The sequence below is a fragment of the Labeo rohita genome, chromosome 21 (genome assembly GCF_022985175.1).
Source record: "Labeo rohita strain BAU-BD-2019 chromosome 21, IGBB_LRoh.1.0, whole genome shotgun sequence".
In the NCBI taxonomy this organism is placed as follows: Eukaryota; Metazoa; Chordata; class Actinopteri; order Cypriniformes; family Cyprinidae; genus Labeo; species Labeo rohita.
In genome coordinates, this window is record NC_066889.1 from 281,435 (window position 1) to 300,475 (window position 19,041).

Below are 19,041 nucleotides of genomic sequence, written 5' to 3' on the forward strand. Positions count from 1 at the left end.
GTGACGTCACCGCCGCACGCCGTCCGCATGACGTCACGCGCCCGACGGAGGATGAAGCTCTGCTGTTGGAGTGGATGGTCAGAGCACATTTCACATCTAATACACAAATTACTGTCATATGCGCGCTGATCGGAGACTTTGTGTGTGGTCACTTATGATACCTATATATTACCATATCATACAATGTTTTTATTTCACACTCTGCTTAGTTTATTTATGCTAACCTCCTTTGAAAGCCATTGTTAAAACAGATACGCATTTTAATCATATGCTTTATATCACTTGAATGGAAAAAGTGTATTGTCGGAATATCTGAAGCTACGCATTTAATGTACTTAGTATATCATTTTTTTTTTAAGAATTTGCGTATCTATAGTGTTAAAACTTGACCACTTAAAACTTGAATTGATGAATGAATGAACGAATACAAACCAGTTGCTTAAAACAAGAAATAAATGCATTGACTTATATTAGGCTAATTATTTATACAATCAATTGAACTGTTATAATTCATTAGACGTAGGCCTATCGATGCTTCTATATAGTTTTCTTCCGCGATAACAACAATTTAAATGCATAGATTAGTTATTCAAAAACACACATGCGCACTGATAAAAATATATGACTGAATTAAATTTAAGCAAGCTTAAATGAGTGAAACAGCTTACAAAAACAATCATTATATTCTAGCTCATGCTCGCTGCTACAAAGGTCACATTCCCGAAATGACAGACTTTGATTTCTCCTGTTGTTTTATGACTTTGCTACCAGAGCCTCAAGCCATGCTACCAATAAAATGAAGTTCGCCATTAGGATGCATGGCGTCTTCTCTTGTTTATTTTCTCTTTTAAAAAGTACAAATAAAATAAGTGAATACAAAATATAAATAATAAAAATAATAATACTAATAATTAAACTCCAGCCTTGCGCGACTGCCGAGCTAAGCCCTTTGTTAAGGATAGCCGTATTTCGGACTGTTGCATTAAGGCGTGTTGATGTAACATCTACTTCCAATCTTAATTGCTGTTACATTTAAAAATTGTAATATTTTGTAATGTTTTGGGCTCTCAGAAGATCTCTACACACCTGTCACTGTGCATGGGCGATAAATGCGCCGACAAAGGTTTACTGGCGTATTAACAAGATGTTTCGTCATTTCCCCCAGTGAGGATCTACAAACACATTAAAATTCAATTCGTTCGAAAATGTACCTCAGTGCGTCACCAAAAGTGTGGCAGCATATTTTTGCATTGGCTGAGATTACGTGTGAAATTTGTGAAAATGGAAGCACCTCTTCATAATTGGTTTCCACGGTCATGTGTTGCCGTGTTAAGTTGGGCCCGTATGCCGCATTACCCGTCTGCTGTGAAATGTGTTCTTTTAATTACGTGAGGCTCGAGCGCCTTTACCCGATCTACGCGGACGCTTTGCTGCGCAGTCTTACGCGCCTCTGTTTATTTGCTGAGATTATTGTGTGACCTCCAAACGGAGTTTAGCATGAGATCTCCAGGAATATTTTTCTTGACACACTCAAGTGCTTCTGTATGCTCGCTTTGCAATCAGTGCAATATGGGCGCAATGGCGGAGTCTCATCACATTATAAATATTTTCGGCTAGTCTCAGATTTGTTTGCTAAATGTTGTTCAGTTTAGTGCAACGTGCTTATATGTTTAAAACATAGGTCTAGTTGGAACTGAAAACGGTGTGTAATGTAAGTGTCACGAATCTGGTCGGTGCTCCACGGACTACCCACCACCAGATGTCTCTCTCACCTCTTTTTACTCCCTGGCCGTTACGTGGCATCCTGGACTGCATCTCCCATCCACCACCGCGCTGATTACGTCAGCCCCCATGACTAATCAGGCGCCCCATAAAACCCCCGGACTTCCTTGTACCGATCGCGGTTTGTTGAGTGTTTAGTGATTATTTCCTAGTGTTCCAAGTGTTTCCTAGTTTCTTCGTTCCCTTCTGACCTTCGCTCTTGTTTTTGGACTACTCTCTCTCGGATCGCCCCTCTCGGATATTGTTCGCCCCTCGTTGGACTCACGCCTGCCTTACTGACTCCCTTTGTGTTTCGTCTTCATCATTCCTGATTGTACCTGTGATTACCCTGCCTGCCTGACCATGTATCTGCCTCGTCCATTAATAAAAAGCATGCATATGGATCCGCTCGCCTCTCGTCACTCTCTCATCGTTACAGAACAAACCGCCACCACAGGATCCAGCAGCTCCACCCCCGGACAATCAGCCGATACGGACACAGACAGAATTCTCTCCCGGATCAAACAGAAAACACACACACTCGAACATTATACCCGTGAGTTTATTTCAATTGCTAATTATTCCACTCTCCCGGACTGTATTAAGATTGAGGTGTTTTGTGACGGCGTGAACCAGCCCCTCCGTGCGCGACTAAGACGCAAGGGCCCGCGCTCGTCGCTGGAGGCGTTTCTGAACTTTGCGTTTTTGTGTGTGGGTTCGCCGTGCACTGTCGGGGTCGCGGAGAGGGAACGCGACAACGCGGTAATGGCGACCGCGCGTCCCACTCGCAAACTAGCGGTCTTGCCGGATCATGATGCCACAAACAAGTTTGCCGCCTGGATCGCTCGAGAAATGGCGGCCGTGTCAGAGCGCGCTCATGCTATGGCGGTGTCAGCAGAGCCCACGCACAAGATGGCGGCCGCGCCGGAGCGCGTTAACGCGGTAGCGGCGACAGCGGAGCCCGTTCATACGATGGCGGCGGCGCCAGTGCGCGTTCACAAAATGGCGGCGACTGCGGAGGCCGTTTGCAAGATGGCGGCGGCGCCGCGTGCGCTCACAAGATGGCGGCGACGGCGGAGCCCGTCCACAAAATGGCGGCTATCACAGAGCTCCGTCACGTCACAGCTGCCATACAAGAGCCATTCAAAGGTACAGTTACATTTCCTGAGTCAAGTCAAGTTTCCGAGTCTAGTCTAGTTGCAGCTGTAATTCCTGAGTCAACTCAAGTTTCCAAGTCAAGTCAAGTTGCAGCTGTGTTTCCTGAGTCAAGTCAAGTTTCCTTGCCGAGCCAAGTTGCAGCCGTATTTCCTGAGTCAAGCAAGTTTACTGCTGCTGTTCCTGTGTCAAGTCAAGCTGGGGCTGTGTTTCCTGCATCAGGTCAAGTCAGAGCTGCTCTTCCTAAGGCAAGTCAAGCTAAAGCAGTTCTTCCTGTTTCAAATCAAGCCAGAACTGTAGTTCCTGTGTCGAGTCAAATTACAGCTGTCGCTTCTGTTTCAAGTCAAATTACAGCCACGCCAGAGCCACTGCACAAGATGGCTGCCACGCCAGAGCCACTGCACAAAATGGCCGCCGTCTCCAAGCCGCTCCACAATATGGCTGCCATTCCAGAACCTGTGGTCAGGGCCCGGACGCCACCTGTGGTCATGATGGCCCACGTGCTGGACACACCCTAATGACAGTACGGGCAGCTAAAGTGGCGCTCCTTGTCGCGGCGGCTACCCCTGAGTCAAGTCAAGACACAGAGTCAAGTCAAGCCAAAGCTGTCGTTCTCCATGAGTCAAGCCAAGTCACAGCTGTTCCCCACGAGTCAAGTCACGTTATAACTGTTGTTCCTGAGTCAAGTCACGTTACAGCTGTTGTTCCTGAGTCAAGCCATGTTGTTCCTGAGTCAAGTCAGGCTACAGCTCAAGCTTCCAAGTCCAGTCAAGCTTCCAAGTCCAGTCAAGCTTCCGCCATCATCCCTGAGCCCGAGTCTGCACTGCTCAAGAGGGCCGCCACGCCAGTGCTTGACGCAAAGATTACCACTAACGCCACGTCAGCCCAGCCAGCGCCTGCTAACGCCACGTCAGCCCAGCCAGCGCCTGCTAACGCCACGTCAGCCCAGCCAGCGCCTGCTAACGCCCCGTCAGCCCAGCCAGCGCCTGCTAACGTCACGTCAGCCAGGCCACAACCGGTCAAGGTCATGTCTGCCTCTTCTGAACCTGCACCAGCTGCTGTTTCTACTAAGTCAAGTCAAGTCACAGCCAAGTCAAGTCATGTTCCAGCTGTTCCTACCAAGTCAAGTCACGTCACAGCCGTTCAAACCAAGCCAAGCAAGGTCACAGCCGTGGCTCCCGGGTCAAGCAAGGTCACAGTCGTGGTTCCTGAGTCAAGTAAAGTCAATGATCTTCACAAGCCAGTTCAAGCCACCGCTGGTCTTCACGTATCAAATCAAGTCACCGCTGATCTCCAAGAGTCAAAGTCCAGTCACGTCCCGCCTGACGGCCCAGAGTCCAGTCACGTCCCGCCTGACGGCCCAGAGTCCAGTCGCGTCCCGCCTGACGGCCCAGAGTCCAGTCGCGTCCCGCCTGACGGCCCAGAGTCCAGTCGCGCCCCGCCTGACGGCCCAGAGTCCAGTCGCGTCTCGTTTGACCGCCCAGAGCCTTGTCACATCATGTCTGCCAGTGTGATGGCAACCGCAATCCTCAGCATCTGGGCCGCAAGCTACGCTCCAGAGAACTTGACGACGACTCCAGAAGTCCTACCCGTCGTCAAGTCTGTGCCAGAGGTCTCGTCTGACCTCCCTGAGCCTTGTCACGTCATGTCTCCTAGCGTGTTGGCAATCGCCATTCTCAGTGTGTGGGCTGCACACTCAGCTCCAGAGGTCTCATCTGTTCGCCAGCCAACTCCAGAGCTCCCGTCTGATCTCAAGTTTGCTTCGGAGGCCCTGTCTGACCACGAGACAGACCCAGAGGCCTCACCAGTTGGAGAAGCCGCGCCAATGCCTCCTGAGGTGTCAGCTTCGGCTGTAGATCCTCCTAGGGAGGCGGCGTTCTACCTCAAACTCTCTGCTTCTCCCCTTATTCTGTCTGCCTCCTCTGTCTCTACTGTTCCTAGGTCCCAGGCCATAACGCGGTTTCCTGCTCCAGAGGTCCCGTCTGGTCCCAAGTCTGCTCCAGAGGTCCCGTCTGGTCCCAAGTCTGCTCCAGAGGTCCCGTCTGGTCCCAAGTCTGCTCCAGAGGTCCCGTCTGGTCCCAAGTCTGCTCCAGAGGTCCCGTCTGACCTCAAGTCCGCCCCTGAGGCCTTCCCCGTAGGAGAAGCTGCGCCAATGCCTCCAGAGGTGCCAGCGTCAGCTGTGGAACCTCTTATGGAGGGGGCGTTCACCTCAATACTCTCTGCTTCTCCCCTTCTTCTGTCTGCCTCCTCTGTCCCTGTTCTCCCCAGGTCCCAGTCCATGACAGAGCCACCTGTTCCGCCCCGGAGAGCTGCGGCACCTCCTGTTCCGCCCCGGAGAGCTGCGGTACCTCCTGCTCCGCCCCGGGGGACTGCTGCGCCTTCTTCCCCTGTTCTGTCTGCCTCCTCTGTCCCTGCTTTCCCCAGGTCCCGGATTGTGACGCGGGTTCCGGCTCTGCCTTGGAGGGCTCCTGCGCCTCCTGCTCCTCCTCCAGTTCCGCCCTGGAGGAGTCCTGCTCCGCCTCCAGTTCCGCCCTGGAGGAGTCCTGCTCCGCCTCCAGTTCCGCCCTGGAGGAGTCCTGCTCCGCCCCGGACGTCTACTCTGCCTCCTGCTCCGCCCCGGAGCACTGCTCCACCTCCAGCTCCGCCCTGGAGGACGCCAGTGCCCCATGCTCCGCCTCCGGCTCCTGCCTGGAGGGCTCCCAAGCCTCCCGCTCCACCCCCGGCTCCACCCTGGAGGGCCTTTGCCCAGCCAGTGCTGCCTCAGTCTCCTGGCCCCCCCACCGCTCCCTGGACTGTTTTTTCTGTTGTTTCTGTTGGAGCGTCTGGAAGCCGCTCCTTGGGGGGCTATGTCACGAATCTGGTCGGTGCTCCACGGACTACCCACCACCAGATGTCTCTCTCACCTCTTTTTACTCCTGGCCGTTACGTGGCATCCTGGACTGCATCTCCCATCCACCACCGCGCTGATTACGTCAGCCCCCATGACTAATCAGGCGCCCCATAAAACCCCCGGACTTCCTTGTACCGATCGCGGTTTGTTGAGTGTTTAGTGATTATTTCCTAGTGTTCCAAGTGTTTCCTAGTTTCTTCGTTCCCTTCTGACCTTCGCTCTTGTTTTTGGACTACTCTCTCTCGGATCGCCCCTCTCGGATATTGTTCGCCCCTCGTTGGACTCACGCCTGCCTTACTGACTCCCTTTGTGTTTCGTCTTCATCATTCCTGATTGTACCTGTGATTACCCTGCCTGCCTGACCATGTATCTGCCTCGTCCATTAATAAAAAGCATGCATATGGATCCGCTCGCCTCTCGTCACTCTCTCATCGTTACAGTAAGGAATAATTAACGACGGGCCGCTGAATTATTGAAAAGACGCCAGTGCCGCCACAAGATGAAGCGGAGATGGAGTGATCGTCACACCTCGACTGTTCAATTAGGGGCTGAAGTATTCCGATTAATTCTCGGTTACCAAAAGTCACTTGTTTTATTTCAATACGTTTTTCAAGTTTTGGTCCTTAAAGGCTCTTGCGTGTACTTTATTACCCAAGCATCATGTAGGCCTAGCTTGAACTGGTAAAGAAGACTTGAGCCGTCGATATGCAATAATTGGGGAAAGAACGCTCTGTGTGTGCGTGTGTCTAAGACAGAAGAGAGAGAGAGAATACGGCTACAAGTCTGTTTCTAAAACAGCCACGTTATACCTCTGATCCTGAGAAATATCGCGTTAGCCTTCACTAGTGAACGACAGCCTCATGCTTTCTGTAGACAAAGGTTTTCGTTTAAAAAGAAAACGGGCATTGTTATTTTTATCCTGCTGTTTTGTCATAATTATTTGGAAAATAAAGTCAAGTGTTATGGAACTGTAATGCAGTTAAATCTAACTGCGGTAATGCAGGTTATCGTCAGGATTAGAATCTTTTTTTTTTTTTGCTTGGCTAATTAAAAATTGTTAACAATCTACATAACAGGCTTATCTGTGAAGACAGTCAGCTATGATATGTAACAGTAAATATAGTACAGTGTTTTCAGGAAACAGCATTGTGATTCATACCTAGAGTGTTTTATGGAAAATCCAGGAGGCCTCTCTTCCTGCAGGTTGGATGTGGCAGGCCATAACTCCTGAAGGTCCTCAAACGGGTCCTGGTTCTCCTGCGGCTTTAGCCTGTCTCTCCGAGTGATATAATGAGAGGATGTTGGCCCAGTTCAAAGGGACAAAGTTTACTGATTTGTCATAAAGAAAATCGTGTCTTCTCCATGTCTATCATTGTTTTGCCAGTTTGATAATGCATAAACACTGGGATAACAGTACAAGAAATTGTACATTTTTGCTATATAATGATACATCTTACACATCATTCAGTACACCCTCATTAAATAAACAACACACACTAATGTTTGTATTCAACAGCTGCTTTAAATGATCATTCATCCATACAATATGTGAATCCTAACTAGAGAAAGCTGCTTTATTGGTGATTTTGCTAAGTCAAGCATCATTACTGCTTTACATAAGTGCATATGATTTGAGCTCTGATCATTAAACTTCAGCATGTACATCATTATATAGCGTTTCTGCTCCAGATATGAATGATTTCTCAGTGCGTGTTGTTGAGGAGAGTGTTCTGCTGCTGCTGTAATAAACACTAGTCAGATTCAGTAATATCCTCCGCCAAACACCATCTAAATCCTGTGCTCTATATGACCCGCTTTAGGTCAAAGCTAGTTAAGACGTTGAGCAGGAACATTCTGCAACATATCATGCGACTGAATTTCAGTTTTTTAAATATGACATTAATTGAGCATGCTTATTCATCACTAAGATTAACCATCATGTTGTGTCATTTTGACCTGGAGAGGATTTTCTCAGATGAGAACTGAGTAATGACTGTTTACTGTTGTCTTTTTAGAGCTGCTTTACAGCAGAATTCAATCCTGCTGGCATCACTGAATCATTATTTTCCTGTTTATTCCTGTAAATCTGCTTTGAAACTCTGTATTGTATATAGCACTATAGAAATGAGGGTGACTTCACTCCTGAAGGCGCTTTAGACTAAAACAATAGCTCACACAGGATATAGCAACTTACCCTAACATTTTTGTACTTTTTAGAGATTTTTTCTTAGTGTAGTGTTTCCAGTACAAAATGACTATGCTATACTAAAAACGGAGGAGTATGCGCTATGTATGCGAGTATGCAATGAGGCCTCGGTCGGTTCCAAAAAGAAATACAAAACCTTTGCTAAGTGAAAGAATGGTCATAATGCAGAATGAAGAGAGATCTTTATTCAGTTTTTCAAAGACTGACCATTTCTGCTTGTGATGACCAAATTAGGTAAAGGATTTTCAGCAGCACAAGAGTTAAGAACCAGAATGTTTGACAATGTGTTCTATAGCCACTCTGTGTTGGTTTATTAATGTGTTTTAGATCATGGTTATGAAGCATCATCACAAGCATCAGTTCTACGTTCATCTGTAGAATTTCCCTCATGACCAGCATACACCTTCGTTAATCTCCAGCTCCAGGCTGGTTTATGCTGATTAGAGCCAGACTGGTGCTGATGGCCTGTCAGCTAGACTACAATTGTCAACCAAAACGCAGAACCTGATTTTACCAAGTACAACATGTTCCTGGATCAACATCTTTGTTGACCCTGGAACAACATTGTGATTAACCGATCAGATTTGAAAAAACAGTTTATAGTTTTTGTGAAGTTTACGCTTACAATCAGTGTTTGGTGCTTGTACATCAGTGTCATTCATCTATCATTTCCTCTGATTTTAGGGATTACTCATGGGTAAGGTAAGGTGAGGTGTAGGAATGTGGTCAAAGTTAAATTTTTGGATTAAATATGTTGACCCAGGAACACATCTAACTCAGCAAAATCAGGACGTGCCAACCAAAACAACTTCAATTCCACCAGTTCAGAGACACCAGCACCCAAAACACAACATATGCAGCTGACTTTCCAGCAGGGCTCATTACTGGGAAGACGTTTCGACACAGTTATTTAAATTTAGTTTGTCTATAACCTGCTGTCCTCTTAATGCTGTGCAATATTTAGCTAATCTTGAGACAGGATGGGGTACTGGTTTACTCCATGATAATGTCACTTTAACTGCTCACTGTACTGACTCTGTTTTGTTTGGACTGCAGGAAAGTCTTTGACTTTGTGAGAAGAGTAAAGGAGCGTGAAGACAAGAAATCACTGAGTTATGATGGTCACTTGGCACAGGTTTTTAACTGTAGTTAGCATGTATTTCGACAAGAACTTATCAGTAATTCCCTTGAGTATTTTTTGTGAGGATGTAATATGTTTATACATGTGTCATGTTTACATTTATGCAGTTAAAGTGTTTTATTATAAATTCTATGAGCGGTTATGATATTGTAAAGCACATGACAGTACACAAACTGTTTACGGATAGTTGATCAAATTGAATCATATTTTTGAAAAAAGCACATACTTTTTTACTGAATAAATAAATGATAATTTTTTTAAATTGAATTGGTACTGGAAAATGCATTAACGTAAGTAAACAAAGCATAAGTGATGATCTGCGAAAACATCAGTTTGATTGTTGTATAGAGCAGAGATTGGTGTGCAATTGACTGAAGTACATTTGTAAACAAGGAAATTACTAACGTTTTGCTTGAGGTCTGAACCCGGGCCTTTGTCACGTTTCCTTTAATGTTTTCTGACATCAAGAGGTGATAAAATAATATGTTAAAGCCCCATGGCTTCTTCAAATTGACAGTTCGAATGTAATGCAAGTTACATGAATATGTTGTGCAAGATATTTCACAGACAAAGGCCTTCAGTCCGCACTGACTGTCTTTTGTACTAGTCGTGTCTTTAGGTGCTGCAAAGCGGAGTCTGTTTTGACAGGGCTTGATGAGGAAAAACAGAAGAAAAACATCATCCGTGGGAGCTCTCGGTATTCTGGGCTCTTTATGCGTCCTGACAATAAGATTTATCGAGCAAACATTACCGTTGTGAAAAATACATATTTAAACAATTTTTCGGACAAACAAAGAGACAGAGTAAACGCAGGGTGATGTCAGAGCGCAGGGCGTAGCGGAGTGTGAGGACACACACCGGAGCCTTAGTAGTCTCGCTTCACGGCTCCTGAATGAGGGAAAGGTGAGGTCTTCGCTGCAGTCCTCACATGAGAAAAGCACACTGTCGAGAGAGACAAAACGCTGGAAAGATGATTAAAAAGCTGTCAGGGCGTGTGCTAAAGACACAGAGAGAGAAAACAGAACAAATACAGAAAAGACAATATCACAAGAGTTTGCATGAGGAGGCTCTTGCGTTACTGCTACAGTTATCAAAATAAATCGTCATAATTATGCACTTTGCCGTTTGTAGATTGCGCTCCGAAGGGTGACTAGAGAGACTCGCGTCTGCAGGTTCTGCAACCAAACTTCAAACCTCCTTTTTGTAGAAGTCTGCAGCTCATCTCTCAGCTGACGTCATCTGAGCTCAGGTTGCTTATAAGGAAGAACATTTCAGACATCAAAAGAAATGAGAAGGAACAAAAATTACATTTCCCAAAGACATTAATTAGGTGAAGCGTTGCCTCCTGTCGGCCACAGACATAAGATTTATATACATGTGTTCTTTTTATATATATGCAAATTCAACACTTATGGCAAATAACTGCAAATGCAAAAACAAGTCTGGGCAGTTTTGTGGTGCTATGGAGTTTTTGAACCGTTTGCACTGACAGTCATTTACAAAACCTGTATGAGAGATGCATTAGCAACATGATGTCTGTCAATAACCAAATCTGCAAAGAAGGAACACAAAATATAGATATATATGTATATATGTGACCCTAGAGCACAAAACCAGTTTTAAGTATCACGGGTATATTTGTAGCAATAGGCAAAAATACATTGTAGGGGTCAAAATGATCGATTTTTCTTTTATGCCAAAAATCATTAGGATATTAAATAAAGATCATGTTCCATGAAGATATTTTGTAAATTTCCTACCGTAAATGTATCAAAACTTAATTTTTGATTAGTAATATGCATTGCTAAGAACTTCGTTTGGACAACTTTAAAGGTGATTTTCTCAGTATTTTTGCACCCTCAGATTTCAGATTTTCTAATAGCTGTATCTCGGCCAAATATTGTCCTATCCTAACAAACCATACACTGACGGAAAGCGTATTTATTCAGCCTTCAGATGATGTTTAAATCTCAATTTTAAAAAATAGACCCTTATGACTGGTTTTGTGGTCCTGGGTCACACATATAAAGCCTGATGAAAGCGAAATTTGCAAATAATGAAGAAGACTGGGCACTTGATGTTAAAGTACCCTCAACTATAAATAGTTTAGTGTCTCTTGCAGCTCAATCTCTGCCAAAAAGAAACAGCGATCTGGTGATTTACATGTTTTGCATGGCGAGGCCGTGCATTCCAGCCTCTTCTTGTCCAGAAAAGCATATCTGTCTCAGACGCAATTTACTGCCAGGCCTAGGAATTCAACATGCTCCAGATCTGGGAAAAGCCCTCTCAAGCGCCACAGCTAGGAACAACCCTGGCTCTTTTATCTAGATGGTCAGATAAAACGCTATCTGCGCCCATAAAGCTGTTCATGGCAGTCTTTAGCAGGAGGCACTTCAATGTCACTGCGGCCGGGGCCCTGATAAAGTTCAAGCCAAACACAGGCTAATTTAGAAGGCCAATAAAAGGCCGCCGAAACGCGGTACCTGGGAACGATCTGAACTCTTCCCAGCGTTCCTGTCTACGGCATCCGAGCGCACGCGCGCGCGGGAGGGGACGGACGAATGGCATGAACTCTGGATATCCTCAGCGAGAATGGAAAGTGATGGTTCTCAGCGGGGCAAGACACGCACGTGTGCGACGGGGCGATTCGAAGAAGAGCTCCGATAGGCCGCTTGCATCAAGCGACCGCTCGCTTTGGTAGAAAAGCATGCGTCTCGTGGTAAGTTTCCACTCTTTAACTGTTTGGCAGATATGATTGGCATGCAAAACGGACCACAATGTTGGCTAACCGTCGACTGCTCGTTTTCCTCCTAAAGACGCTGTTTTCTTAGGAGAGAAGCCCAAACACGACGGGCCTGTTTATTCGCAGAGAATACGCCTTTGTCTGGGCCTCCCAGGTAAGATAAAAGAGACAGACAGAGAGAGGGCATTAAGACGCTCCTTACGGGACCACCAGTGTTGCGTGCATGTGTGTCTGTGTGGCCGTGTTTGCCTGTGTGTTTGTTGCTGGGCGTGTTTGTGTACATATGCAAACATGTGTGACTAATTCAGGCAGCAGGACTTTGCGAGGGATCGTTCTGTGAGTTTGGAGGCGTAGTAACTCGATCACTGTCACTCTAAACAGCACATTTACCCCGGTCTGTCCTCAAAGCCGGGCTCGAGCCTCATGCAAAACCAACAGACGAGCAGGGTACGGCGGCACGTGAGCGGTCCGTAGGCAGGAAAAAAGAGAGAACGAGAGCCATTTGAAAAAAATTGCTTTGTACCTTAGTTACCATGTGCACCTTTTAGGGGTAGAGAAGGTGCAACGAGTGAGACGAGAAAGAGCCACCTTTGAGCAGACATGCAACACTTTACTGGATAATGGATACTAAATTAAACCGCACAGTCACAGCCTCTCTGGAATATAATGTCGTTTACTGAAGCGCTAAAATTCCATCCGTGTGACACTGTCTATTTGTCCTCACTACTACACTAAAAATGACAGCTCAGCAGCAGAAGAACTTACTGACTGTTTCCACTAAAGGAAAATATTCAGCCAAAGGAAAAAATGTTATGCTACCTACACTTTTGCAAAACTCAAAAAATGCACCTGTACATAAAAATCACTGCAGCTTCCAGCTGAAATAAACACTAGCGACAGTACAACACTGGCAAGTTTAATACCTTTTTTACATGAATAAGGGCACGCTTTATTTTAAGGACCAATTCTCACTACTAACTAGTTCCTTATCAGCATGCATATTACTAGCACATAGTGTAATGCTTGAGCATATCTGATCCCTTAATCCACCCCAAATCTAAACTTAACTACTTTACCAACTATTAATAAGCAGCAAATTAAGTGCTAATTAAGGCATTACACAATACTGTGACAAGCTCAAAACACTTGTACCATAGTGTGTGACTTGTGAACTAACACATTTTTAAGTTTGCATGACCATATATAGCTTTTCTGACATAGTAAACTTGCTCTGTAGCTCACCTGGTACAGCACTGCAATGTGGAGCACTCGAGTCTTATAAAACACAATAAAATAGCTCATGTGTAGAAGCAAGATTAATTGGCATGGTTGCCTCAGTAATTATCTCACCTATCGGTTAATGCTATTGGTTGGTTCAGGGTAGTTACAGACCATCAACCTTTTCGCGGCACTCACCAGAACATTACATTTCTGAATTGCCGTGATAACTGACGTAATTAAGATTCACGTTCATTTGTTTTAAGTAAAACTGAGCGTGATTTTAGCGCCGCTCACCAGACATTTAATTTCTTAACGATATGTACAACAGTCACCGTGATAAAACACCGCTAAATTCACGTTCATCTGTAAAAATTCCCATTGGACAATTTCACTTAGAAAGCAACCTAATATCAATTTACATAACTGTCGCCACAGAATGACACTCTATAGGATTTTGCTCTTCCAGTTTTGTGTGAGGACTTTCCACAAGACACCTTCCTGTTTGAACACGACAGTGGTCCCCGCACACAGTGGGGTCCATACAGACATGGTTTGGTGAGATGGGTGTGTGAGAACAGGCCTGCACAGAGCCCTGACCTCAACCCCAATGAACACCTCTGGAATGAACTGGAACGCCAGCTGACAGCCAGGACTGATTAGCCTGATCTCACTGATCCTCTCGGAGATCTGCTGGAAATCCTTCCTGAAGAGCGGGATGAGTGGACAAGCAATTTCACATTAACGTCCATGATTTTTAACTGAAATCTTTGAGGAGAACATATACACACATGTTTTTAGCCATGTGTCACTGCCATCTTCATGTTATTGGGGTATTTAGTAGTTCTTAGCGATACCACAATGGCGTCAGACGCCGCGCTGAACAAGACATGTTGGAGTGAATGACATTTGAGAGCTGCAGTGGATAGGATAATTTTTTGTTAATGACAATGTAATTCAACACATCATGACTCTGAAAAAGACTTACATAGCACATGGTGCTTGTTCACGAGTTCCCATTCCGGTCCAGACTGGTTTATGTTGGTTGGTGTTTGTTTGACGCTGGTCTAGCTGGTGAACCAGCATAGTTGTGCTTTTCACCAGTAAAACGTAGCTACGACGTTAATCATCAGACATATTTTTTTTGGTTGATCTAGTCCACCAGCACACTTAGGAAATACTGATGAGCGTTCACACTGTATTTTCAGCAGGGATGTTTGAAAGTCGACTTATGGACAAGAGCAGATAAAAGCATTGTGTGAACATTCTGCTATGAATTTCTTTTTGTGATCCAAACATGTTTTAAACAACATGAATGTGAGATTTTGAGCAAATTACCTTTTTAGCAGCCTGAATGTGATGTAAAAACTCTCTTTTCTCAGTTCTTATAGTATCAACGTTTGAGCTTCTTACGGTTACTACTAATGCACTATTAATGCTCTAAATGCCGTCCTCCCTCTTCTGAGCATGTCCATGGTTTGCTTGTATGCTCTTTCTTTGCTATTAATTAAGGTCTGTCCTCTCTTGACTCTGTCTCATCTCTATTGTCTCTCTACTTCCTCCTTTGTCAATAGCCGAAGCACGAGCAGCTGCGTTTGGCTCCACATTGTTTGGCTGAGCAGAAGGGGCCGCGGCCAGCTAAAACCGATGGGCCATATTTCAGGCCCAAAGTAGCTGGCGGTGTGAGCGGACAGGCTTTGATCAGTGCAGACGGCAGTGGGCTGATGGTGATGGGGTCAGCGCTGAGGGATTACAGCCCTCTACTGCACTACTTTACTCTCTACATTCTGTCTGCTGAAACGCATGACCCTCAGCAGCAATAAGACCATCTCCCTTGTGTGTGTGTGTGTGTGTGTGTGTGTCTGGCAAAACAGAGCTGAACTTACACTATTATTTGTTTCATTTCATGCTGTCATGATGTATTCATTATGTGTGTGTAGTCACCATTCATTTCTTTAGTACAGAAACTCAACATTTCTCTTCCAGTATTTAGCTAAAAAAATCATCTTCATCTTCTATGATTAACACTCATAAGACATATTTAAGTGGTATAATGTCCAAACAAAATATAATAATTAAAAGGCTGAAATTCTTGAGGACAACCAAACTGTTTCTGTGATTATGTGAGTTTTGTTTCGGCACAGATTAATCTGCTGTTTCGTGTGTCGCTGTGATCATGATTACAGATGATCACACTATCATGCAAATTGGGTAAGTTACTCAAAAAACCACAAATTACTAATTTTAACATTGCAATTTTTATTACATTACTGATGCTGCATTCACATGCATTAGCATGCTACATTACTGCATTTAAAAAGTAATCAGATTACCTTTCAAGAGTCATCAAACCTAAAAAAAAAGAAAATTTCCAGATAACAGTGAAAAGAACTTCTGTCATCATACAGATACGAGTAATACTTCATTTGAAACTGTAATAGGTCTACTTCAACTCGTATCCACTTGCAATATTTAAGAAACATTGTGCTTTTGTAAAATAAAGAAAAGAAATAGAGTGCGCTTCCTGCCGTCTCGGTCTCCTTGAACTGCTTTCTGAAACCAAATGAACCAAAACTCAGTGAATACTTGACGCACAGACATGATAAATATGTCTATAGAAAGCTTGAAGTGTCTGTAAGTCATATTGAAAACAAATATTGTTTGATAAAGTTATACGTATGAAACCAATGAGAGGTACAGTCTTTCCCATCTGAGCTCATTATCTGTAATGTGAGCATGTACACGAACAGTGGGCGCTCTTCATACGATAATCATCCACATGAGACGCATGAACCTGTTAGCACCCACATCACCTTCGTTAACAAATCATAAAGATTCATCAAGTTCATCTAGGATACTTTCCGAAGAAGACCCGCTGAGAGGAATCAGCCTTGTATTTACCTGATGTGATGCCCAGCTTGAGCCAGTGAAGGAGATCATTCTGATGAGTCATTTATTCTTACTTATATTAGTGTTATTGTGACATAAACTTGTATACATTTACTAGGTTAACTTTTCCCAAACTAAAATGCCAGACTGAAATATGTGAAATCGAGTGCAGCATTTTGAAATATGACAACTTTTCATTGTATCTCATCTGCATTTTGGCTCACCTTCTCTGGTGATTTATTAAAGGGCATACTGATGCGCAAAACATATTCATATTTTTTTTCTTAACACTGCATTTGGAACTTAAGTGACGTGATTTTAGTGACATTGGTAACCATAATCAAATTACATAAATTTAAAATGTGACATAACTGCATTATCAGGAAAAGTAATAATAATAATAGTAGCGCCTTACTGTGTAACGCATTACAGTGTACTAATAACATTAAAATTCCCCAATTACGGATGACAGGTATCTGGAAAATACGTCGTTTGAGCAGGTAAGGAGCTTATATGCTGCTGTTGACTTGTTGAAAACAAGTGTTTTAAAATACCTTCATATAAGTTTGGCAGCATTGACATATTAGACATAACGATTGCTGGCTATTTAAAGACGAATAGACCAAAGTAGTAGGCCTAACTGCTTTGGAGACCGGTATTACCCACATAAACGTTATATTGTGAACTTAGTCAGCTCACCTTTATTTACGGACATGACGCAATCAAACAAATGATTATGGTTTCCTGGGAAATCCATCCTGACAACTCTAGATATTAATAAGTATTATGGGTTACCATTATTATTATTTATTGTAAGGCAAAAACAGGCCCTAATGATGCTTTTATGATGTACTTGGCTTCCACGTTGGTTAATTTAGAAAAAATTTGCTTCAGGTTGTCAAGTGGTAAAACCCTAAGAACGTCAGGAAAAAAGTCATTTTGAAGATGCATTTAGAATGATGATTAGATGTGATGACTCATATGTCACGGTCTAATGAAAATACTTCTTACTTGATGGTTGCAACCAGTCACTTTGAGTTATTAATTTGATACAAGTAAAAACATAAAAAGCCAACAAAAATTCAACAATGTTTGAAAATGTGGCAAATGCATTTTAAACTAGATTTCATCCTTTTCATAATCACAGAGCTGTCTTATGCGTCACTGACCTGCATTCATTCGATCCGTGAACAGATTGTTAGTCAGAAGATGATTTCCTAAATGATATCAGACTAATACCATACCTCCATACGTCTTGAGCGCGGAGCCGTTGTTAATGGCGCTCGTGTGAAGTAGCGTAGAGCACGTGTTAATCATGATGAAGGACGGCCCTTCGATGAGCTTCTCTGCCTCTGTCCAGAGGTCATGTAAACACAGCTGGTGTTTATGTCCTGCTTGGTTGTGTCTGGGGCAGCGGTATTCCTTCTAATCTGTACGCACGTCCATGCCTCCTGTCTGTGTTTTCAATAAATCAGTGCATCTGTACTTACAGCGCGGCTTATCTCGCCTCAGATCCTGCTCTTTTAGGAACTGGGATGTGTTTCAGTCTTAATCCCTGCTGTTCGGTGCATCTTTCACGCTATCTGAGCTTGTTATCTGTTCCAGCATATTTGAACTTCTGCATTATCAGCATCTGCTCTGAGTACTTTGGCGGACAGTAGCAGGTATTTCAAGACAGTTGATTTAGATCAAATTATCTTGGTACATTTTCCAAGATTTTATCTGTATCTGTATAGATATAGATTTTTTTGCATTCGTTTTTTCAAGTGCGTGTTGTCTCTGGCGTATCGTCGCATTGTTTAGCTTCGCCTCTCGTGTTACTCTTGCCGTCGGTGGGCAGCACGGAGAAGCTAATTGCATTGTCGTATGCAGATGTCATTTTGGTTCAGATGCACTTGCGGAATAATTCATTTTTTCCCACTAGTGGCACAGCTGATTCTCACAGCGACCTGTTTAATATGAAATCCTGCGGGCTCACCCAAGGTGCATTCGTATCGCATGCAAAGAAGTGATCTCCTCTTGACAGGGCCAAACAGCTGCGAAGTGGAAGACAGCTTCATTATTGTCTTCGTGTTACAGATGGATGACACCGCTGACAGACACGCCGAATAAATTGGCAGGGCTCTGAAAAAGAAACGAGCTTACGTTACGGCTTTCCAGGAGTCTCAAGGTGTATTTTTAGTCAAATGAGTTGTTGCGCAGCGGTGTGTGGCGTATGATTTCGTATGTTAAACGTATCCTGTCACCGTTCACTCGTCTTTGTTGAGGGTCTGAGGACACGATCGGAATGTCCGATGACATTTCCAGAAGCGCACCTGAATTGGTTCAGAGTCTGAACACGACAAGTCTTTTGTTTGCTTCATGGTACAGATGTGTCTGTCTGTCACTGTCTGCTGCTCTGCTGATATGCAAGAGCAACACCCAGACATTCAATATTTTAACGATTATAGCGTTTTTCGGTAAAGTTTGTACACATTTGAATCACTGGTCAATGGCTCTCTCGGTTACAAGATGAATCGTCCGCGCCCTGATCCGGCTCTCAGATATAAATCATGCGCTGACATTCCTGAGAACATTTTAAAAGCCCATTTGTCATGAAACTCAAGCACCATCACTGAGATATGGAACAGACAAGAGTTTACCTTCGTTAACCGGTTTAACAATCAACTCACATCTTAAATCCAGCAAGATTTTAAAAGAATTGTTTCCACACTTGTGTAAAATCACTTCCACGTTTTTCAGATTGTAACTGAAAATGAAATTTTGTCAGACCGGTGTTTCATGCTGCCGGATCTTTCCTCTTCACTAACGTGCTTTTTCTTTATCATTTCTGCTGGTGTTTTGGTGATTTTTTGTGCTTGTATGAAATCAGTTCCGCTTGCGTTCACACAGGCGTAGGGAATCAAGTGAACTCACATAACCAGCAACTAACCACACAGTAGTTTTGTCATTTATCATTTTTGCATGTTTTTGACAAATGTTTCGCTTTGGACTTGTTCTTGTGCTGTAATTAAACCTTTGGGGCCACTGCATGTATT

General features: G+C 44.0%; 1 protein-coding gene across 1 annotated transcript; it reads left to right on the forward strand.

Annotated features, from left to right (window-relative positions):
- The first annotated feature begins 3,433 nt into the window (after nt 1-3,433).
- LOC127152766 (proline-rich protein 36-like) lies at nt 3,434-14,937 on the forward strand. Its single transcript, XM_051093608.1, has 4 exons — nt 3,434-4,891; nt 4,952-5,710; nt 11,985-12,050; nt 14,689-14,937. The coding sequence occupies exons 1-4, from the start codon at nt 3,434-3,436 to the stop codon at nt 14,935-14,937; spliced, it is 2,532 nt and encodes an 843-aa protein (XP_050949565.1).
- The last annotated feature ends 4,104 nt before the right edge of the window (nt 14,938-19,041 follow it).